Source organism: Pongo pygmaeus, chromosome 10 (assembly GCF_028885625.2).
Source record: "Pongo pygmaeus isolate AG05252 chromosome 10, NHGRI_mPonPyg2-v2.0_pri, whole genome shotgun sequence".
NCBI classification, from domain to species: Eukaryota; Metazoa; Chordata; class Mammalia; order Primates; family Hominidae; genus Pongo; species Pongo pygmaeus.
In genome coordinates this window covers 12,493,062-12,516,518 of record NC_072383.2, presented here as the reverse complement: position 1 = coordinate 12,516,518, position 23,457 = coordinate 12,493,062, and the positions used below count along the sequence as shown (strand labels likewise).

Here is a 23,457-nt window from a genome sequence, read left to right as displayed (position 1 = left end):
AGCAATTCTCCTGCCTCAGCCTCCCAAGTAGCTGGGATTACAGGCGTGCGCCACCACACCCAGCTAATTTTTTGTATTTTTAGTAGAGATGGGTTTTCACCATGTTGGCCAGGATGGTCTCCATCTCCTAACCTTGTGATCTGCCCACTCGGCCTCCCAAAGTGCTGGGATTACAGGCGTGAGCCACCACGACTGGCTACCAGTTGACTCTTTAATTAGTCAATTCCAATACCTGTTCTAGAGAGGTACTTACACATAATGCATTTGAGGCAATGAATTGTATTACAAGGCAGAGTCCATTGAAGCCCGAACACCTATGTGGTATCCTATTCCATGGAGATTCCTATTCGATGCTTCCTTTCCCCTAGGCCCTTGCTTTGCTTTCCAAAGAAATTAACTGTCAAAAAGGAGACAGCCCGATGCCCATCTTATATCACAAGCTGCATGGCAGACAGAAGTGGTTATCTTGAGGTCTTTTGACTTCTGATCATCCTACCAAAAGCTCCCCCACTACCATTACTCAATTGAACAGCCTTGAAGATTCTCGTCTTTTGTCCAGTAATTGAAGTTCCTTCTTGGGGATTCCATGGGAAGGAAAAGGTTAGGGTCCTCAAGTATGCAGTGCTCTGATTCTTAACTGCAGATACATATGTAACAGGAAAAATTTTAATACCTCCGTTTCTCTAATCTAGGTTATTCATATTTTCTCTTATGTCAGCTTTAGTTACTTGTGTCTTTCAAGGGATTTGTCCATTTCATCTAAGTTGTTGATTTACTGACATAAAATACGTTCTCCATCCTTTTAATGTCTGTTTTTGTTTCTGACATTGGCAATTTGTGTCTTCTCTACTGGGACTCAGAACATAGTACCTAAAATATGACACCTTGGAATACTATTTTGAGCTGAAGGAATTTGAGAGAAATCGTGGAAGCAGGATTCCCTCATCATTCTCACCTGAAGCAGGTTATAAACCTGGGATAAGTTTTCTGATCTTCCCCTTAAGCAGGTCTCTCGTGTTGAGAGGTGCTTTCTCTACACCTGGAAGAAAGGAACATTCTTTGTTTTTTTAAATCATTATTTTGTGCCTTTATTTTTTTATTTTTATTTTATTTTATTATTATTATACTTTAAGTTTTGCGGTACATGTGCACAACGTGCAGGTTGGTTACATATGTATACATGTGCCATGTTGGTGTGCTGCACCCATTGACTTGTCATTTAGCATTAGGTATATCCACATTCTTCTCTCTAAAGACAAAGGGTCGGCCGGGCTCAGTGGCTCACACCTGTAATCCCAGCACTTTGGGAGGCTGAGGCGGGTGGATCACCTGAGGTCAGGAGTTTGAGACCAGCCTGGCCAACATGGTGAAACCGTCTCTACTAAAAATACAAAAATTAGCCAGCTATGGTGGTGGGTGCCTGTAATCCTAGCTACTCAGGAGGCTGAGGCACGATAATGGCGTGAACCCGGGAGGAGGAGGTTGCAGTGAGCCGAGATCACGCCACTGCACTCAAGCCTGGGTGACAGAGCAAGACTCCATCTCAAAAAAAAAAAAAAAGGGTCACAAAGAAGAATCTAAACTTAGGTCTTGCTAAATTTCCCGTTATCATGAGATCATACCCTTTATGTCCTGTCATATTTCTCCACAACTGTCTACTCTTCATCAAACATACTACAAAACACACTAACACTTGTCTGTTTCTTTGGGTCTTCATTTCAGTATGAAGACTGCTGTACTACGTAAAACATATGAAATAAATTTGATGGTTTTCTCTTTTTTTTTTTTTTTTTTTTTTTTTGTGGAGACAGACTCTTGCTCTGTTATCCAGGCTAGAGTGCAGTGACGTGATCCTGGCTCACTGCAACCTCCACCTTCCAGACTCAGGTGATCCTCCCACCTCAGGCTCCCGAGTAGCTGAGACTACAGGCACACACCACCACATCCAGCTAATTTTTTTGTAGTTTTTGTAGAAATGAGGTTTTACCATGTTGCCTAGGCTGGTCTTGAACTCCTGGGCTCAAGCAATCTGCCCACCTCAGCCTCCCAAAGTGCTGGGATTATAGGTGTGAGCTACCACACCTGGCCAAAAAATTATTTATAGCTCTATCCCCACCCCATTTGGTTGTTTGTCACAAAGTTATATCTTTATCCACGTGCCCCCAGACATAAACTAATAATTATTTTAAACACATTAGAATTTTAAATTATGTAGAAAACAATATGGAGGCCGGGCACGGTGGCTCATGCCTGTAATTTCAGCACTTTGGGAGGGTGAGGTGGGCGGATCACCCGAGGTCAGGAGTTTGAGACCAGCCTGGCCAACATGGTGAAACTCCATCTGTACTAAAAATACAAAAATTAGCTGGGCGTGATGGTGCATGCCTGTAATCCCAGCTACTCAGGAGGCTGAGGCATGAGAATCACTTGAACCCAGGAGGTGGAGGTTGCAGTGAGCCGAGATCGCGCCACTGCACTCCAGCCTGGGCAACAGGGTGAGACTCCATCTCAAAAAAAAAAAAAAAGAAAAAGAAAACAATGTGCAATAACAAAACAAAATTACAACAATACTAGTGTTTAAATTATTTTTTTAAATGTATTATTAGTCTCTTGGCTGGGCATGGTGGCTCACACCTATAATTCCAGCACTTTGAGAGGCCAAGGTGGGCGGATCCTTTGAGGTCAGGAGTTTGAGACCAGCCTGGCCAACATGGTGAGATCCTGTCTCTACTAATAATAGCAAAAATAGCCGCGCATGGTGGTGCGTGCCTGTAATCCTAGCTACTTGGGAAGGTGAGGCAGGAGAATAGCTTGAGCCTGGGAGGTAGAAGTTGCAGTGTGTTGAGATCATGCCACTACACTCCAGTCTGGGTGACAGAGTGAGACTGTCAAAAAAAAAAAAAAAAAAAAAAAAAACTCCGGGGCACGGGGGCTCACATCTGAAATTCCAGCACTTTGGGAGGCCGAGGCAGGCAGATCATGAGGTTAGGAGATTGAGACCATCCTGGGTAACACAGTGAAACTCCATCTCTACTAAAAATACAAAAAATTAGCCAGGTGCGGTGGCATGTGCCTGTAGTCCCAGCTACTCGGGAGGCTGAGGCAGGAGAATTGCTTGAACCCAGGAGGTGGAGGTTGCAGTGAGCCGAGATTGCGCCATTGCACTCCAGCCTGGACGACAGAATAAGACTGTCTCAAAAAAAAAAAAAAAAAAAGTGTAGAAAACAAAAAGTAGAGTTACAAACCCTTGTCCAAATAATACTAGCTTTGGTCAGGGCATGGTGGCTCATGCCTGTAATCCTAGCACTTTGAGAGGCCAAAGCAGGCAGATCACCTGTTTGCGACCAGGCTGGCCAACATGATGAAACCCTGTCTCTACTAAAAATACAAAAATTAGCCAGGCATGGTGGTGCACACCTGTAATCCCAGTTACTTGGGAGGCTGAGGCACGAGAATTGCTTGACCCCTCCAGGAGACAGAGGTTGCAGTGGGCTGAGATCGTGCCACAGTACTCCAGCCTGGACAACAGAGCAAGACTCTGTCTCAAAAAAATAATACTAGCTTTGGTAGTGGCCTATGTATTTACCTTCATTGAGATCTTTATTTCTTCAAATGGCTTTAGTTACTGTCAAGGGTCCTTTAATTTCACCCTGCAGAGGTGACCTAGTCTAACAAACTCAATCAGCTTTTGTTTATCTGGGAATTAATTTCCCCCTCATTTTGAAAGATAATTGATATGGTTTTGCTGTGTCCCCACCCAAATCTCATCTTGAATTGTAGTTCCCATAATCCCCACGTGTCATGAGAGGGACCTGGTGGGAGGTAATTGAATCACAGGAGCAGTTTCCCCCATGCTATTCCCGTGATAGTAAGTTCTCACGAGATCTGATGGTTTTATAAGGGGCTTTCCCCTTTGCTTGGCTCTCTATTTTTCTCCTGCTGCCATGTGAAGGAGGACACGTTTGTTTCCCCTTATGCCATGATTATAAGTTTCCTGAGGCCTCCCCAGCCATACTGAAATGTGAGTCAATTAAACCTCTTTCCTTTATAAATTACCCAGTCTTGGGTATGTCCTTATAGCAGAGTGAGAACAAGCTAATACAATAGTTTTGCTGAATATAAGATTCTTGGTTGACATGTTTTTTTGTTTTTTTTGTTTTTTTTCTTTTAGCATGTTGAATATATTGGCTCATTGCCTTCTGGCATCCAAAGTTTTTGATGAAAAATCTGCTGATGATCTAAGGGTTCCTTGTATGTGATGAGTCAATTCCCTCATCCTACTTTCAGGATTATCTGTCATTGTCTTTCAGGCATTTGATTATAATGTGCCTCAGGGTAGGTCTCTTTCAGCTCATTGTGCTTGGAATTCATTGAGCTTCTTTATTTACATTCGTATCTTTCCTCAAATTTGTGATGTTTGCAGCCATTATTTCTTCATGTATTCTCTGTGCCTCTCTCTCTCTCTCTCTCTCTCCTTTCCTCTGGAACTCCCATAATGCTTGTGTTGGGCAGCTTGATGATGTCTCACAACTCCCTTAGGCTCTGTTCGCTTTTCTTCAGACTTTTTCTTTCTGTTCCTCAGACTTGATAATTTCCACTGTCTTATTGATAAAGGCAGGAGACAGAGAAATCCTAGGCAGATGGGCAGGTCCCCAGTGAAACCCCACATTCAAGCCAAAGAGAGTTTAAAGCCTGAGGCCAAGCTACAAGTCAAATTCACAGATTGGATTGAGAACTGTCTTCCTGTTTGGTGTGCTTTCCTTTGATTGATCCCCACCCTTAACCTATCTTACATACACCTACCCTTCCCTAATTGTTTTTACACTGTGCCCACCTTTCACTGGTGCCTTGGTTTTAACCTTTCTTGCATACTCACAAACCAGGAAGCACGCACTCCCTTATCCTGTGCCTATAAAAACCCCAGATTCAGCCACACTGAGAGAGACAACCTGACTTCAGGAGAGACAGTCCCACCTTCCCACCCTCTCTCCACTGACAGCTGTTTCTTCACTCAATAAAATTATCTGTCTTTACCACCCTTTAGTTGTCAGCATGACCTCATTCTTCTTGGATGCAGGACAAGAGCTTGGGACTCACTGAATGTGGGTGGCCAGAAAGGCTGTAACACTGGCCCTCTGCCCTCAATGGTGGAGGGCAGCTTCGCCACATGACAGAAGCAGTGGTGGGGCCAAGCTGGTCCCGGAGCCATGCCAGTTCTGGAGCCCTGGGTCAAGGAGGGGCAAGAATCTGACTGAGCTGTTAACATGCTGCTGTCCATCAGGCTGTAGACAATGGAACTAAAAGAGCTAATTAGCACGCTAACACCCCTTCTGGGGATTTAGGGTCATGGGGCACCCCTGCTTGGGCACTGTTGTGATCTTCTTAGGGCAACATACCTGGTCTGGCCATGGGGCTTGCATAGAGCTTGCTCCTGTGTTGGCACTTGGAGCGACCAACCAAGCCCTGCACTTGCTTGCCCATGTGCTCCCTCCTACCAGGGGCTGAGCACAGCAGGCCGAGGTGATGGGTGCCCCTGCTGCAAGCCCAGCAAAGGGGCCAAGAAAAATCCTGCGTCATTATGTTCAAGTCTCCTGATTCTTTTTTTTTTTTTTTTTTGAGACGGGGTCTTGCTCTGTCGCCCAGGCTGGAGTGCAGTGGCGCGATCTCCGCTCACTGCAGGCTCCGCCCCCCGGGGTTCCCGCCATTCTCCTGCCTCAGCCTCCCGAGTAGCTGGGACTACAGGCGCCGGCCACCACGCCTGGCTAATTTTTTGTATTTTTAGTAGAGACGGGGTTTCACCGTGTTAGCCAGGATGGTCTCGATCTCCTGACCTCGTGATCCGCCCGCCTCAGCCTCCCAATGTGCTGGGATTACAGGCGTGAGCCACCGCGCCCAGCCAAGTTTCCTGATTCTTTCTTCTGCTTTCTCAAATCTGTCTTTAAATTTGTTTAGTGAATTTTTTATTTCAGTAATTGTACTTTCAGCTTTCAAAATTTCTTTTTGTTTTCTTTTTAGGTTGCTTGTCCCTTTATTGATATTTCTATTTTGTCCGTACGCTATTTACATTATTTTTTTACTTTCTCCATGTTCGTTTTATTCTTTTTTGAGAATCTTTAAGACAGTTGTTTGAAAGCCTTTCTCTAGTAGATTTGCCACCAGATCTTTTTCAGAGACCGTTTCTGTTGATTTTTTTCCTTTGGGTCATACTTTCCTGTTTCTTTGTATGCTTTGATTTTTTGTTGTTGTTGAAAACATAGACATTTGAATTTAATAATATGACAACTGTGGAAATCAGATTAACCCCCTTCCCCAGGGCTTGCTATTTTGTGGTTTGGGTTTGTGTGGTTTTGATTTTTAATTGTTGTACACTGTCTCTGTACCAAGGATCACCCTGAGGTATAAACTTAAGTCTTCTGAGGTCTTTTCTGAGTCTGTGCCTCTCTTTGGACATGCAGGGTCAATTTCATATTTTTCCCCCAAGTACAGTTGCTTTTGAATATCCTAGTCTCATTGTCTGGCTCCCCAAATGGGAAAAGGAGAAAAACGAAAAGGAGAAAAAGAGAGCAGAGGCCTTTTAAATTTCCTGGAAGTCACTTCAGCTGGAGGAGGAGGGGCTTGTAGTCATGGGGAGAGGTGTAATGAGTCAGACTGACAAACAATGGCTGCCACCTCTTTACCTGCACCTCTTTGATCAGAGCAGGAGTCAGCAATCAGTGCACAGATCCCTCATATTTGGAGAACAAGGTTCTTTTTTTCCACTCTGCTTACTACAAGCTGTGTGCAAACTGCTCCAGGAACAGGTGCACCATTGCTTGCCATGGGACTGGAGTTGGGGGATAGGTAGCTGGTATTGTGCTAAGAGCTGAAATTGATTAAATTAACTGTAGTTTACCTGTCGAAGCTTTTGCCTGGAAGTTGCAAACCTTTAAGACTTCAGAGTTCCAAAATAGTTATTTCAGATTGATTCTGTCTGAGTTATTGTTGTCTAGGTGGGAGACAGATTTCTGGTGTTTCCTATTCCACCATCTTCCCAGAATCCTTTCCTATCATTTGTGTATTCATTTATTTATTGGGAGATGGAGTCTCGCTCTGTCACCCGGGCTGGAGTCTTGCTCTGTTGCCCGGGCTGGAGTGCAGTGGCTCAATCTTGGCTCACTGCAACCTCTGCCTCCCAGGTTCAGGCCATTCTCTTGCCTCAGCCTCTTTTGTAGCCAGGATTATAGGCATGCACCACCATGCAGGGCTAATTTTTGTATTTTTAGTAGTGACGGGGTTTCACCATGTTGGCCAGGCTGGTCTCGAACTCCTGACCTCAGGTGATACACCTGCTTCAGCCTCCCAAAGTTGGGGGATTACAGGCAAGAGCCACCGCACCTGGCTTCATTTGTGTTTTTATTGTCATAAGTTTTACTTCTGCATGTTGTAAATGCCATAATATACTATTATTATTTTGCTTTAAACAATTGTCTTTTAAATGTAAAGAAAAATACTTTTATTTATCTGCATATTTATTATGTTTGATGCTCCTTATTCCTTTGTAGAGATCTGACTTTCCATCTGCTATAATTTTCCTTCAGGCTGAGAGTTTCCTTTGGTATGTCTTCTACTCTTAGTCTGCTCATGACACATTCTACTTTTCAAAATTTTGAAAACATTCTGAAAATATCTTCGTATTTTCTCCTTTTTTCTGATCAGTCAAGCTAGCGGTTTTATTGATATGCTCAACAAACCAGCTTTTGGGTTTGTAGATTTTTTTCACTATTTCTTGTTTTCTATTTCTTGAATTCCCTTTCTCGTGTCTACTCTGGATTTGCCTTTTCTAGTTTAAGGTATAAGCTGAAGTCATCAGTTAGTGACCATTCTTTTCTAATGTAGCTATTTAGTGCTTTAAAGTTTCCTTTGCTAAAGTGAAGTACTAAGTACTACCTTAGTGCCTCTCAGAATTTCTAGTATGCTGTGCTTTCATTTTTAAGTTAAAAATACTTCTAATTTCCCTTTTGATTTGTGCTTTGACCCATGGGTAATTTAGACAGGTTTTATTTAGTTTCCAAACATTTGAGGGATTTTCCACATATCTTTGTTATTGATTTCAAGTTTATTTACAGTGTGGTCAACAAACATTCTTTAAATTACTTGAATCCTTTTAAATTTATTGAGATTTATGGTTCAGAAGATAGTTCAATGTTTTAAATGTCCATGTGCACCTGAAAAGAATGTTTTTTTCTGCTGTTGTTGGTTTTAATGCTCCAGGTTTTCAAATCTGTACTATCCGTACTGATTTTCTGTCTACTTGTTTTATCAATCATTGAGAGATGTTGAAATCTCCAGCTAAAATTGTGAAACATTTTTGTATATTACTCCTTGCAATTCTGTTAGTTTTTGCTTTATGTATTTTGAGGCTGTTATTAGATGCATAACATTAGGATTGTTATGTCCTTTGATGAACTGACTCCTTTACTATTATTAAATGACATTCTTTATCCCTGGTGTATTAGTCCATTTTGCATTGCTGTAAAAGAATACCTGGGACTGGGTGATTTATAAAGAAAAGAGGTTTATTTTGACTCACAGTTCTGCAGACTGTACAAGAAGTATAGTGCTGGCATCTGCTTCCAGTGAGGGTCTCAGGAAGTTTACAATCATGGCAGAAGGGGAAGGGGGAGTAGGCGTGTCACATGAAAGAGGAAACAAGAGAGAAGGGGAAAATTCCAGACTCTTTAACAACCAGATCTTGTGTGAACCCATTACTTCAGGGATCCTTCCCATTCATGAAGGATCTGCCCCTATGATCAAAACAACTCCCACTAGGCCCATCTCCAAAACTGGGAATCATATTTCAACATGTGATTTGGAGCGGACAAACATCCAAACTATATCACCTGGTAACGTTATTTGCTTTGAATCTACTTGGATTGATATTAACGTAGCCACTGCATTTTCCTTTGACGGGTGTTATGGTATATCTTTCCATCCTTTGACTTTTTTTTTTTTTTTTGGCAGTGTCTCCCTCTCTCACCCAGTCACCCAGGCTGGAGTGCAGTGACATGAACATTGTTCACTACAGCCTCAACCTCCTGGGCTCCAGTGAGCCTCCCTCATCAGCCTCCCAAGAAGCTGGGACTACAGGCATGTGCCACCACACAATTTTTGTGTGTTTTTTGTAGAGATGAGGTTTTGTCAAATTGCCCAGGCTGGTCTTGAACTCCTGGACACAAGCAGTCCACCCACCTTGGCTTCCCAAAGCATCCATCCTTTTGCCTAAGCCTGTTCATGTCTTTGTATTTAAAGTTTTTTTTTTTTTTTTTTTTTTGGAAGATGTGTATAAAGTTGGTCTTTCTAATCCAATTTGATAATCTCTGCCATTTAATTGGAATATCTATATCATTTGCATTTATTGTGATTATTGATATGGTTGAGTTTAATAGACCACTTGCTGTTTTCTTTCTGTCTCATCTGTCCTTTTCTGCCTTGTTGTGGATTATTTTTCATGATTCCATTTTACCTCCATTGTTGGCTTATTAGCTATAAATTTTGTATGAGTTTTTTTTTTGTGTGTGTGTGTGTGTGTGTGTGTTTTAGAAGTTGATTTTGGGTTTAGAGTATACATTTTTAACTTACCACAGTCTCTCTTTTTTTTTTTTTTTTTGAGACAGAGTCTCACTCTGTCACCCAGGCTAGAGTGCAGTGGCGCAATCTTTGCTCACTGCAAACTTCACCTCCCAGGTTCAAGCGATCTTCCCACCTCAGCCTCCTGAGTAGCTGGGATTGCAGGTGTGCACCACCATGCCTGGCTAATTTTTGTATTTTTAGTAGAGATGGGGTTTCACCAAGTTGGCCAGCCTGGTCTCGAACTCCTGACCTCAGGTGATCCACCTGCCTCGGCCTCTGGAAGTGCTGCATTACAGGCGTGAGCCACTGCACCTGGCCCAGTCTACTTTCAAGTGAAATTATGCACTTCACATATAGTGTGGAACTGTACAATTACACTTCCATTTCTGTCTCCCACCCTCCATACTATTATTCTTATACATTTTAATCTACATTATAAACCCCATAACACATTATTTTTTTTTCTTTTAAATAGTACATTATCTTTTAATTAAAAATTCTTTATATTTACCCACATTTTATCATTTCTAGTGCTTTTTTTTTTCAGATACAGATTTCTATTTGGAATAATTTGGCTTCTACCTAAGGAATTTCTTTAATATTTATTATAGTTCAGGTCTGCTGATAAGGAATTCTTTTAGGTTTTATGCATCTCAGAAAGTCTTTATTTTCCCTACATTTTAAAATCATCTTTTGGCTGGGTATGGAATTCTGCGTTTATAGTGTGTGTGTGTGTGTGTGTGTGTGTGTGTGTGTCTTGATACTTTAGAGAGGTTACTGTTTCTTTTGTGTTAGTCCCCAAGAAGTTTGCTGTCATTTTAATTTTTCTTTCTCTGCATATAATATGCCTTTTTCTCTGCTTGCTTAGAAGACTTTTTTTTCTTTATCACTGGTTTTGAGCAATTTATGGTGTGCCTTGGCATAGTTTTCTCCCTGTCCCTGTTTTTGGTGCTTGGAATTTGTAGAATTTCTTGGTTCTGTGGGTTTATAGTTTTCATCAAATTTGGAAAATCTTCACTTCAATTATACCTATATTAGGCCATTAGAAGTCATTCCACAATTCGCTATTGCTGTTTTTTCCCTCAGTCTTATTTTTCTGTTTTTTATTTTGGATCTATTGCTATGTCTTCAAGTTTACCTATCCGTTCTTCTATGATGTCTAATCTGCTATTAATCCAATCCAGCATGTTTTTCATCTCAGATGTTATAGATTTCATCTCTAGAACTTTGGTTTTAGTCATATTTATACGTTCTATGTGTACTTTGCATGTTATCTTTCTTCTGGCTTATTGAACATGTGGGATACAGTTATAATAGTTCTAATGTCTAACAGTTCTATCATCTGTAACATTCTAGCTTTCCTGATTTTTCTTCTCATGATGGATTGCATTTTGCTGCTTTTTTGCCTGCCTTCTAATTTTTTATCGGAAGCTAGACATTGTGAATATTACCTTGTTGGATGTTGGATATTTTGATTATTCTATAGATATCCTTGCGTTTGTTCTAGAACACAGCTCAGTTATTTGGTAACAGTTTAATCCTTTAAGTTTTTGCTCTTAATCTTTAGGTTGTGCAGAACCAGAGAGTGCTTAGTCTAGGGCTAATGTTTGCCACTTCTGAGACAAAATTGTTTTGTGGATTCCACCTATTGCCAAAATAGGCAGTATTCATGGCCTTGTGTAGGCTTTGGAGAGCGTTCCCTTTAATATTTTCAGGTGGTTCTTCCCCATGCCTTGGGTAATTTCTTCATGCACATGTTTTGATCAGTATTCATCTGAATACTTAAGGGGAAATATCTGCAGGTCTCTGGAGCTTTGTGTCCCACTCTCTTTCATCCTTTATCAGACTTGCAAACTTCAGCTGCTCTGACTTTCCTGGACTCCTAGCTCTATCCCCTCTATTCAGGGAGCTGGTGAACTCTGCATGGGTTCCCCTCTCTCCAGCATGACCTAGAAACTCTCTACATGCAGTACTCTAGGGCAAACATAGGGCTCACTTAGAGTCTCATCTCTCAGGGACCAGTTCTCTAAAAGGAGACTCCTAGCCAGATGCAGTGGCTCACGCCTGTAATCCCAGCACTTTGGGAGGCTGAGGCGGGCAGATCACGAGGTCAGGAGATCGAGACCATCCTGGCTAACACAGTGAAACCCCGTCTCTACTAAAAATACAAAAAAAAAAAAAAAAAAAATTACCTAATGTCCAATGCCTTGAAAATCATTCTCATATATAGTGTCTTTTTTTTTTTTTTTTTTTTTTTTAGTTATTTCAGGCAGGAGATTAAATCTTGTTAGTTACTTCATCTTGACCACAAGCCGTAGATGATACTGGAAACACGTGGAGAGCTTGTTGTAAGTACACATATCTTGGGGCATATTCCAGTCATACTGATTTACAAGCTGTATCAGTCAGACGAGGGTATGGTTCTGCAACTGTGTGCCAAAACTATGCCAGGCACTAGATCTATAAAGTTAAATTAGGCATAGCACCTGTTTGCAAACGACTTTACAATCCACTGAGAAAGACTGGGTAAACCAAATCTTACGGTGCAATGTATTAAGCATAATGTCTACATGCAGGGTGATTTGGAGCATCTTATGAGAAAAGGCATCCAAATATAGCCACATGATGGCCAAGGGAGGGTTAGCAAATGAGTCCTGGAGGAAATTGAGGAAATTTGGAAAGATGAGCTAGAGTTAGTTGTTTTAGTGGAAACGGGGAAAGGAAGCCATCAGGCAAGAACACTCCAAGTAGAGAGGATATTGTTATGAAGGCTCAGAGGTACCAGGTTGCATAATACCTTTGGGGAACTGCAAAGAGTTTGGAATGGTGGGATCAGAGTGGAGGAAGAGGTGGTCTTCAGTGTCTCCATGTCTAAAAGGAGACTTCTGGCCGGGCGTGGTGGCTCATGCCTGTAATCCCAGCACTTTGGGAGGCCAAGGTGGGCAGATCACGAGGTCAGAAGATCTAGACCATCCTGGCTAACACGATGAAACCCCGTCTCTACTAAAAATACAAAAAAAAAAATTAGCTGGGCGTGGTGGCAGGTGCCTGTAGTCTCAGCTACTTGGGAGGCTGAGGCAGGAGAATTGCTTGAACCCAGGAGGCGGAGGTTGCAGTGAGCCGAGATGACGCCACTGCACTCCAGCCTGGGCGACAGAGTGAGAGTCTGTCTCAAAACAAAACAAAACAAAACAAACAAAACAAAACAAAAAAAAAGGAGACTCCTCTATCCCTAACACTGATGACTTTCATGTGGGAGAAGAAAACAAGAGAATAACTCATTTTATTGAGATAGGTAGGCTAGTGAAGCATTTGATAATAGATAGATCCAGTTTTCCCTTGAACCTAAGAGTATGTCTGACTTATTGACTTACTTGTTCTTCAAAGGTTTATTAAGCACCAATTTGACATCAGGCCATATGCTGGGTACTAGATATCCAGAAATTTATAAGACCTTATAATTTGATAGTATTTTAAAAATTGTTTTGTGTCTTAAACACTTACTATTGAGCATGTTTCTAAAAAACCTTATACTGAACAGCCGCAATCTCAGGAAAGCAATCAGTGACTGCGTTGACAGGAGAGGAAATTGGCAGCTTAGCTGAGGGCAGCACACATTAGGGACCATAAGTGAAGACTTAACATTAAGTACCAAGAAGTGTTCTAAGCACTTTATGTAAATTAACTCATTTTATACTCAATCAGAAGACTTACTACTTACTAATCAGAAGACACTCTTTTGACAGTAGTCTTTCCATGTATTTATTTTACCTGCTACCAATCATTGTACTACCACAAAGAATGATGAAGTCCCAGGCACCTTGGGAAGAAGAGGTATGGTCCCTGAGAAAAGGGTTGAGGGGGTGTTGGAGTAAAAATTTTGTACCAAATGGAAGTTTTTCAAAAAGGCACAGACAACAGTTACCTCTCCAAACAAATGGATGTAGCAGTAAACCTAAGAGTTTCTTTAGGCTGTTTACTAACGTGAATAGCAACATCTTCCTAGGTATTAGGCCACCCCAAGTGTAGTTTAAAAATAAATAGTACTAGAAACGGAAGTGTAAACACATGCACAGTTTATCTTTTCACTCTTGTGAGGTCAGGAGACATCTGTAACACACTTTCCCTACAGCAGCTAACAAAGGCAGGATGATGGTATCTGTTCTGAACGTTTGAAACAACATCACCACTTATCTTTACAGATTTCCTCAGGTACTCAATGGAGGGCCTGAAAAACATCACTGTCAAGGACCATGCTGCTACATTTTATGAGCTGGAGACGAACAAGGCCTCTCCTGATGCCTCTCCAGTCACAGGAATAATGGTTTTGAAAACGTCAATGCTCCATCTGCCTCGTATGTTGTAATCTCTTGTAGTCCATCTGAGGCCAACATGCACAGGACCACAGTAGACAAAGAGTATTCCTGATGACAAATCTGATATTTCAGTCTACTTCTTCATGTGATATCCCAAGTATTTTTTCCTAGAGGGGGAAAAATAGATTCTTAAAATTCCAAGTTAGATTTACTGTTGAAGTGAAAACATATGGCTGCTAACTCGGCTCTATCCCAGGCATGACCCGAGGCTCAGGAGACCATGTTAGTTTGGGGGAGGGTTTGGAGAGGTGACTGGCATTCTTGGTATGCCTGCAAGGAAAATATCAGCTAAGGTCTTATGTTACACACCCAGAGCTAACAGGCTGGATCTTTTCTTGGAAGATGGGAGGGCTTCGAGGGTGTATTTAAAATTTTTAAAAAGTGGGTACTGAAAAGTCAATGACTATGGAGGTTACAACTCTCTCCTTTCAAAGTGCTACAGAATGGGTGAGGTTGCAGGACTTCAGGGTAACTATGTGAATGGTGCTCCACAGAGAGAACAAAGAGCCAAGGAGTAAATCAGAATCTCGTGGTAGCTTGTTTGGCATGCCTTGTAGATGGAGTTGCTATTCATTCATTTGATCGATCCACTCACCGTTCTACAAGTACTGGCTGAACATCTATGGTGTTATGTAGAGGAATGGGAGCTATGGGAGATTAAAGGAGCCATCATAAAAACATGATCTCACCCTTACAGATCTGCAGTTTAGTTGGGAAGATGAGATGTACTCATATGAAATGTGGAATACTGAGATAGTTAGGAACCCTGAGCTTCTGGAAAGCTTGTGCATGGGACTAGATTTCTCTCCTCCCACACTACTACAAGGATAGCACAGAGAGCCATCGAGACATTTGGTGCCAATGGAAGTCCCAGGAGGCTTACTTGCCAGTGTCTTCTTTTTTTCCCGTTAAGGGACTCTGAGCACACGCCCCAATCCACATGTCCTTCACACTTCCATAGCTCATATCAGCTCATAAATATTCTTTATCATCATCCTTTATTTTTTTCTACCCTTTGGAAAAATTAGTCATCCCTCTCACATTCTTTTTCTCCCCTCTCCTAATTTCCACTGACATGCTCCAAATTAAACTTAACTATGGCCAAGAGTTAAGATTAAGGTTTATGATAACTTGGATAAGAAATACATTTTGAATTGAAACTACAGATGTTAAAGAACTAGTGCCATCAATTTCTAAAGCCTTTGGAAATCCACTTTAGTATTCCTACTGAATAATTCATCTTTTTTGTCTAATTGGAAGTGTTTTTTTCTCCAGTACCAGCAGCCAAATTAAAAAAATAAATGCATTCATTTCTTTTCCTCTTTTTGATTACTAGAATTAGAACTGTTAGTTTTATAAAGATTCATTGAAATATAATTGTGCTATAAAATTCACTAATTCAGTGAATTAGTATATTCACTTTTAGTATATTCACAGAGTTACGCAAACATCACCTCTGATTTTAGGACATTATCATCACTCCAAAAATAAACTTCACATCCCTTAGCAATTATTCCCATTCTCTCACCCTCAGCTCCTGGCAACGAGTCTACTTTCTGTATCTATACATTTGCCTATTCTGGACACTTCATATACATGGAATCATACAGTATATGGCCTTTTTGCCTGACTTTCTTTCACTTAGCATAATGTTTTTAAGGTTCATCCATGTATCAATACTTGCTTTATTTTTATACTGGAATAATATTCCATTGTGTGGCTATACTACATTTTCCTTATCCATTCATCATTCATCAGTTGATGGACATCTGGGTTGCTTCCACTTTTTGGCTAATGAAAGCTATGAACATTCATGTACAAATTTTTGTATGAAAATATGTCTTCAACTTTCTTGGGGATATATCCAGGAGTGGAATTTGTAACTTTATTTTTTTATTTTTTTATTTTTTTTGAGACGGAGTCTCCCTCTGTCTTCCAGGCTGGAGTGCCGTGGCGTGATCTCGGCTCACTGCAAGCTCCGCCTCCTGGGTTCACACCATTCTCCTACCTCAGCCTCCTGAGTAGCTGGGACTACAGGCACCTGCCACCATGCCTGGCTAATTTTTTGTATTTTTAGTAGAGACAGGGTTTCACCGTGTTAGCCAGGATGGTCTCGTTCTCCTGACCTCGTGATCCACCCGCCTCGGTCTCCCAAAGTGCTGGGATTACAGGCATGAGCCACCGTGCCCGGCCCCTGGAATTGGTAACTTCATATTTAACATTTTTGGGAACTCCCAAGTGGTTTTCCAAAGGGACTGCACCATTTTACAATCCAACCAGCAACATAAACGGTTCCAGTTTCTCCACATCCTCACCAACATCAATACTTTTCTTTTTCATTTTAGTCACTGTAGTGGATAGAGCTCAATGTTGCTTTGATTTGCACTTTCCTACTGTTGAAATGAAGATGTCAAACAAGCGTCTTTTCATGTGCTTTTAGCCATTTATATATATTCTTTGGAGAAATGTCTATTCAAATCCATTGCTCATTTGAAAATTGGGTTATTTGACATTTTATTGTTCAATTATAATAGTTCATTATGTATTTAGATATGTCTTTTATTAGAGATATTATTTGCAAGTATTTTTCCCCATTCTGTGGGGTTTTTTCTTTTTTTTTTTTTTTCACATTCTTGGTGGTGGTGTTCTTGGAAGCACAAAACAAAATCCAATGTATCTATTCTTTCTTTTGTTGCTTGTGCTTTTGGTGTAGAACCACTGCTTTTTAATAGCATATTTATGGTATTTTAGCTACATTAGTGGGTTAAATAGATTTTTGAGAGCTGGCCTGTGAACCCAATTGATAATTATAATTTCTCTGAGAAAATATATTAAGAGGACTAACAATGATTTTTAAAATGAATGCTTGAAACATAGTCAATTGGGAATTTGATCATCTTTTGTATATTATTATGGTGCAAACATGAAGTGTTGGAGATTAGAGACTGTGCAGCCTTTGAGCTGGAAGGGTCAGGAGAGGCTTTGGGGCAGATGAGGACTCGAGGGGGTTGTTGGGGTGAAGGAATCCTGGAAAGAAGAATAGGTAGAACTAAAATAATCTTGAGGAACCTGTCCTCCTTTTAGAATAAGCTAAGGCAGCTTAAGTTTAGAATACTTAAGAATGGCCTTGGTTGTTCAGATCAGCCACTTAGGGTTATCAAACTTGGTGCAAAAGTGGAAAATAGAAAGGAACTCAATGTACACAAACTGAAGACCATGGCAGCCACTGAAGACCATGGCGGGCACTTCAGACCCTTGGGCAAGATCAGCTGCACTTTCCTTCTGTCAGCAAAGAGACCAAGGCTGTGTGGAGGTCCCAGGGTCACTCCAGCCATGCCTAGAGCCGACTCAATCCTCCTGCTGGCCCCTGGACCATTCTAGTGGAAAGAGAACTAAGGATAATGTGGGGTGAAGGTCTGTCTGCCTAGGAATGCCTAGGCCTGTTGAGAGTTAAAGTTGTGGGGTAGTACATTTTGACACAGTGGACCTTATGTAGCCGTTTGAACATGGCGGTCTTAAGTAGACCTGAGGAACTGGGGATGAGGGATGGGAGAGGGTTTGAGGCAAAAGGGAAAGAGGTCTGTTTTGACTGATACCAGGTAATTGAAAATAGATGAAAGTTTAACTGTTGGCTTTTTATTTGGTGTCAAAATGTCACCCTCAAAATGGCTGGGTCAAAGCAGCAATGACAAAATGTCATGAACCCTGAGTCTCTGCATGAGGCTTAGTCTCCGTGACCTGTAAGTATCTGCAAGTGTGAGGAACTGTCTGCCTGCCCTTGTCTCCCTGCCAGACTTCCGTTGCCTGCAAAATTTGTGAAAACAGAAATTACATCTATCTAAACATTTCTTATCTCAGCATCTCCTCATTTCCTGTTCCATCTGACCAGTCCCTCTCCATCCACACATACCCTACACACCCTTGGAGAGCTCAGTAAATATTTATTGATGATGAAGATAATCACTAAAAATATGTTCCCATCAATGGAATCTATCTCTGGCCACTCAAGTGTCCTAAACTCATGAGAACTGCTTCATAGATGTGTTCCCTTCATTAAAAAAAAAACAAAAAAAAACTCCATCCCATCTCTTCTGAGTTCTGAGAAAATTTGTTTTTAAATAGGATACGCTTACCCATCCACCATGCTGCTGGATCCATGGCGAGAAGTTCTCCTTCAGGTACTTGGTGCCAAAGCCCAGCACCCTGTTCATTGGGTGATTATCAATAGCTGTGAGCTTGGCTGTGACGTCTATTGCAAGGGCAGCCTTAAAGCCCTGAGCTTTGACCTCTGATTCTCCCCTGGTGTCCACACCCATTAGGACCTGGTCTGCGATAGTCTTGAAAACAGAGTAGGACAGCCCATCCTGGAAGTGGCCCATCAACGCCTTATCTTTCTTCAGCTGTGTACAAGAGAATAAGCACTCAGTACAGTAGCTTGGCTCCATGAGGCAGACAGAAGTTCATTCTTTAGCTCAAATGCAGGCCATCAAACCACCCCGTGGAAAACCCTGGATGCTGGTGTCAACCAAGGGAATGAGGGTGAAGGCAGTGTCCTGCAGAACCAGAATGGGCACGTACTGCTCGGTGAATTCATTTCATCAGCACAAATACGTGTATAAAATGGAACAGTCAGTTCATTTGACATTCAACAAATATTTCCTGAGCACTTATAATGGGCAGGTAGTATGGATGACTGAGATGTGGGTCCTCACTCGAAGGGCTCACAGTCTAGTGGGAATTGCAAAACAATGTGATGTGCTTTGCTAGAGGTAGTGTAATGGACAGGATCTGAAACTTAGGAATCACTGTCTTGGCTCAAACCCCTGGGTCCACCTCTGACTTAGCTATGCAATCTTGGGGAAATTAACCTCTCAGATTCAGTTTGTCACTCTAAACTAGGATGGTGATAGTATCGATACTATAGGGTAATTGTTTTCTTTTTTTTCTTTTTCTTTTTTTTTTTTTTTTTTTTTTTTTTTTTTGAGACAGGGTTTCACTCCCATTGCCCAGGCTGGAGTGCAGTGGTGTGGTCTCGGCTCACTGCAACCTCTGCCTCCTGGGCTCAAGTGATTCTCCTGCCTCAGCCTCCCAGGCAGATGGGACTACAGGTACATGCCACCACACCTGGCTAATTTTTTTCTATTTTTTTTGTAGAGATGGGGTTTCGCCATATTGCCCACTCCTAGGCTTAAGTGATCCATCCACCTCAGCCTCCCAAAGTGTTGGGATTACAGGCATGAGTCCCTGCACCCAGTCTTCATTTTCTTTTCTTTTCTTTCTTACATTTTTTTTTTTTCCTGAGTTGGAGTCTCACTTTGTCGCCCAGGCTGGAGTGCGGAGGTGTGATCTCAGCTCACTGCAACCTCCGCCTCCCAGGTTCAAGCAATTCTCCTGTCTCAGCCTCCCCAGTAGCTGGGATTACAGGCACACACCACCACACCCAGCTAATTTTTGTATTTTTAGTAGAGACAGGGTTTCACCATGTTGGTAAGGCTGGTCTTGAACCCCTAACCTTAGGTGATCCACCTGCCTCGGCCTCCCAAAGTGCTGGGATTACAGGCGTGGGCCACTGCACCCGTCCCCAGCCTTCATTTTCTTAAGAAACTTTTATTATTGTTTTTTAGGGACAAAGTCTTACTATATTGCCCAGGCTGGTCTCAAACTCCTGGCCTCAAGCGATCCTCCCACCTCGGCCTCCCCAGGAGCTGGGATTACAAGTGTGAGCCACTGTGCTTGGCCCTATACTATAGGGTAGTTGAACACTTTATAGTGTTGGACCTAGAAGAGGTGCTCTGGAAATGCAAGTCATTTTTCAGGATGCTACGGGAGCATGGAGGTCAGGGAAGACTCCCTTGCGTGCATATGTTCACTTAAAAAAACTCCAATTCATTGATTTCTTTCCCATTATTCTACCCTATTGATTTTACCTCCCGGCCCTCCCTTGAACCTGGTATCTCTCTGCTTTACCTCCTTTGAGCTACTATGCCTTTAAAACAAAATCAATGCTGCCTCTTCTGCTTTTGAAAAATCAGAGCTCATATCAAAAAGCTATATATCATCTTCGTTTAAAGCATTCTCGCAATGTCTGTTAATATGCTGGTTGTCATGTGAAAACGGAAATTTCTTAGTGAGCAGGGACAAAATGTTTATTTGAAAATCCTCTAGTTCTGTCCTAGAGGAATGATAAGCCAAGCGGGTTTTCAACAAATATTGTTTCTAAAAGGGATATCTGGGGGATGAGTCAGATGCGATTGGGAGATTTTGGCAGACCTGTCTTTTCCCTGAAGCAAGCCCACCCCCGCCGTCCAGGCCTCATCTGGGTTGTGACTCTGCAGCAGGCATGGCCAGCCTCCTCCATAACAGGGAATGGACTCCTCTTCATCAGTTTCCCAATGGAGGAGGCCAGGCTCAAAACCCTAGCAGGCAGCCAAGTTGGGACTGTGCCAGAACAGTAAAAGAATCAAACGCCACAAAGACAGGGCTTCCACTGGCACCTCCTCACCCCTCCCCTGCCTGTCCCTCTCGGGTATACCTGGCTCTTTGGCCACTCCTGGAGGTGTAGGATGGGCCTTTGGGCTGTGTGTGCTCTCGGGACCAGCAGCTCTGCAGATCCCCTGCAGCCACACACATGGCACTCTGCAGTGGGAGCTTGGCACCCGCTCAGCACAAGGTCACACCTACCATGTGTCCCTAGCAGAGCTCCCTACTGGGGAAGCGTGTAAAGGAAATAACAACCAAAGCTTTGCCATAAACAATGTAAAATATCCAAACTCCTTAAGAGAGAGCACCAGGCAAAGTGAGGTTTTTGAAAGTGGTAATTTGTGGGGGTGAAAATTAAACCATCGCTCTTCACAACCTGAGAGGTGGCCTTCGTTCCACCTCCAGCACCCCCACTCCGCCTTTCCCACCTCGCTGACCGATGACCATAAGTCCTGCTTAGGGAAGCTGGGAAGGAGGTTGCCGTGAGAGCCACAGAAACTCCGAGTTGTAAAGAGCCCTTGAGGCTGTCTAAAGGACCCCTCGGAGTTCTGTGCTGAACTGCTAACTGGTACTGGCACCTACTTGCAATTCTCCCTGTGACAGGAAGATCGTTCCCTCACAAGGCACCCGTTGACTCTCATGGGCAGCCTGTAGTGCCTATTCTCCAGGAATGGAGGTTCATTCTTACCATAAAGAGAAATCAATCACCCCATACTAGGCATAATTTGTGTATCCATGACACTAGCTCTGGAGAAATGCAGGGGTGCCCTTAAATCATGCATCCTGTTCCATCTCTTGCTTCCTTGCACCCCTCTCCACCCTCTACTTGTGGCCCCAAAGCTCACAACCCCGTTCTCTTTTCTTTAACCTAATATCCCTGGTTTTCTCGCTGTTTCTCATTCTGTCCCGTCTCCCAGGTGCTTCGCCCTCTGGGTCACCAGCCTCTGGGCACACTTTTGACAAAGCTATAGACATGAGCTGTTTGTCTTCCTGCAGAACCTCCCATCCCCACCCCCAGGGTCTGACTCCCTCCCCACAGATTCTGGCAAAACAAGGGTCTATGTCTGCAAGCCAGACCCTGATTGACAGATTCTAGAGACTACTCAGTCATCTGTGGGTTATGGACCCAGGAGGCATAGAGAAGCCCTTCTGACTCTGTTGAAGGTTTGCTCACCAACTCTTTACCTGAAGGCAATTCTCACCCATTCCTGATTGGAAGGATGGGTCTCAACTTCCAAATGGCAGGAAATCCATACATTCTCCCAGTAACACTAGCACGCCTCCCTGGCTGAACTGCTAAGAGAGCCCTTAAACAGACAACAGTCCAGCAACTACAGGGGAGAAAGATTCCAGAAAGTATTCCAGCTTTGGAGCAAGTGTGGGACACAGATATCCAGGCTGCAAAGCAAATGCGAGTCTAAACTTCAATGAGAATCAGTTACATAGGGAATGAGATTAATAATTCCATCCAGCAAATTTTAATTTACTGGTGTCTTTTCTTGCAATAACAAGTTCCTTTTTTAGTTTCCAAAAATTCCAAGGAGGCTCCAGAAGGTTTACTTATGTTTTCCAAAGTGACTCATTTTTGAGATTCTACCAGCATGAAGAATTTTGACTCCAAGGGAAATAAAATTTAGGACTAAGTAGAAACCGGGACTTAGAAAGGGAATAAGGTTGCAACATGGAATACAATTCCATTCTCGTGTACTAGTGCACGGGCACAGAAATCAATCGCATCAGCTCAAGGTGTTCCATACCTCTCTTTCCAACTGATCTCCTGAATATTTCAGCAGCTCAACAATTTTGGCTAGTATTTGTTCTTCTTCATCTGTCGGGGAAAATTCCAGTTATTTCTTTTAAGAGAAGCAAAACATAATCTTACATTTTTCCAGGGACAATGAATGCTTGTGGCTTGGTAAGGGCTGGAGGAAGAGGCATGCTAATTCTTTTTTTAAAATTATTTTTATTTTTTAGACAGAATTTTGCTCTTGTTGCCCAAGCTGGAGTGCAATGGTGTGATCTTGCCTCACTGCAACCTCCCCCTCCCAGGTTCAAGCGATTCTCATGCCTCAGTCTCCCAAGTAGCTGGGATTACAGGCGTGTGCCACCACGCCTAGCTAATTTTTTTGTATTTTTAGTAGAAACCGGGTTTCACCATGTTAGCCAGGCTGGTCTCAAACTCCTGACCTCAGGTGGTCCGCCCACTTTGGCCTCCCAAAGTGCTGGAATTACAGGCATGAGCCACCGTGCCTGGCAAGAAGCATGTTAATTCTTATCAAGTAAATCTTACCTTGCCTCTTCTGCCCAGACACAAACCATACTAGGGATTTCTCCTACAGCCCCTTCCTTTCCTTCTTTCCCCTTCTTCCTTTGCTCAGTCCCCCAGCTCTCACTGTGAAATTCATCGCTGTAGTTACCTTAAGCTTGTTGTTGAAGACATCGGTTTCACAGCACAGGATTCTGTCTATGAAGATATTTAGGAGGAATATTCTTCTGGTTTTTGGATTTTTCCTCAGCAGATGGTGCTTTTATCTTATGGACACCATAAATCTCATATTTGATTATATTTCACTCTTTGGGTTAGTTGCTAGAAAGTATAGAGCCAAATTTGTGGCCCATATCTAAGAGAGTGGACAGTCTTGCTGGCCTACATTTTGGAAATTAACCTAATTCCCAAATCCGTCTTATTTTCCTGTTTTTGTTTTCTTTTTACAAAGATATCTTTCAAATTGATGGATTTTATCTGACTAAAAATTATTCTTTTATGCTGGGTCTTGACAATAAAGTGGGATATAAATAAAATTAATAAATTCCCCTATGGCCAAGGCTAAAAGGGCAGATGGATAGGAACGTGGCCACAGTTGGTGTATGGTGTGTGTTGGGGGACAGGGGTAGTGGAGTATGTGAGTCTTGCTCTGTCACCCAGGCTGGAGTGCAGTGGCACGATCTTGGCTCACTGCAACCTCCACCTCCTGGGTTCAAGCGATTCTCC

The 23,457-nt window shown here is 42.4% G+C and overlaps 1 protein-coding gene across 5 annotated transcripts in view; it reads right to left on the bottom strand.

Annotated features, from left to right (window-relative positions):
• Nucleotides 1-11,839: 11,839 nt before the first annotated feature.
• The window catches only part of BCL2L14 (BCL2 like 14), a 50,981-nt gene continuing 39,363 nt past the window's right edge, over nt 11,840-23,457 (bottom strand). For 4 of the 5 annotated variants that reach the window (XM_063672439.1, XM_054443735.2, XM_063672441.1 and 1 more), the window contains 3 exons: nt 22,223-22,293; nt 18,119-18,385; nt 13,671-14,092 (listed from right to left, as the gene is read on the bottom strand). In XM_063672439.1, the coding sequence (XP_063528509.1) occupies nt 14,054-14,092; nt 18,119-18,385; nt 22,223-22,293 (377 nt within the window). In that variant the 3' untranslated portion in view covers nt 13,671-14,053. Of the gene's footprint in view, nt 14,093-18,118; nt 18,386-22,222; nt 22,294-23,457 lie in introns of all 5 variants that reach the window. The other variant, XM_063672440.1, reaches the window with a different exon arrangement.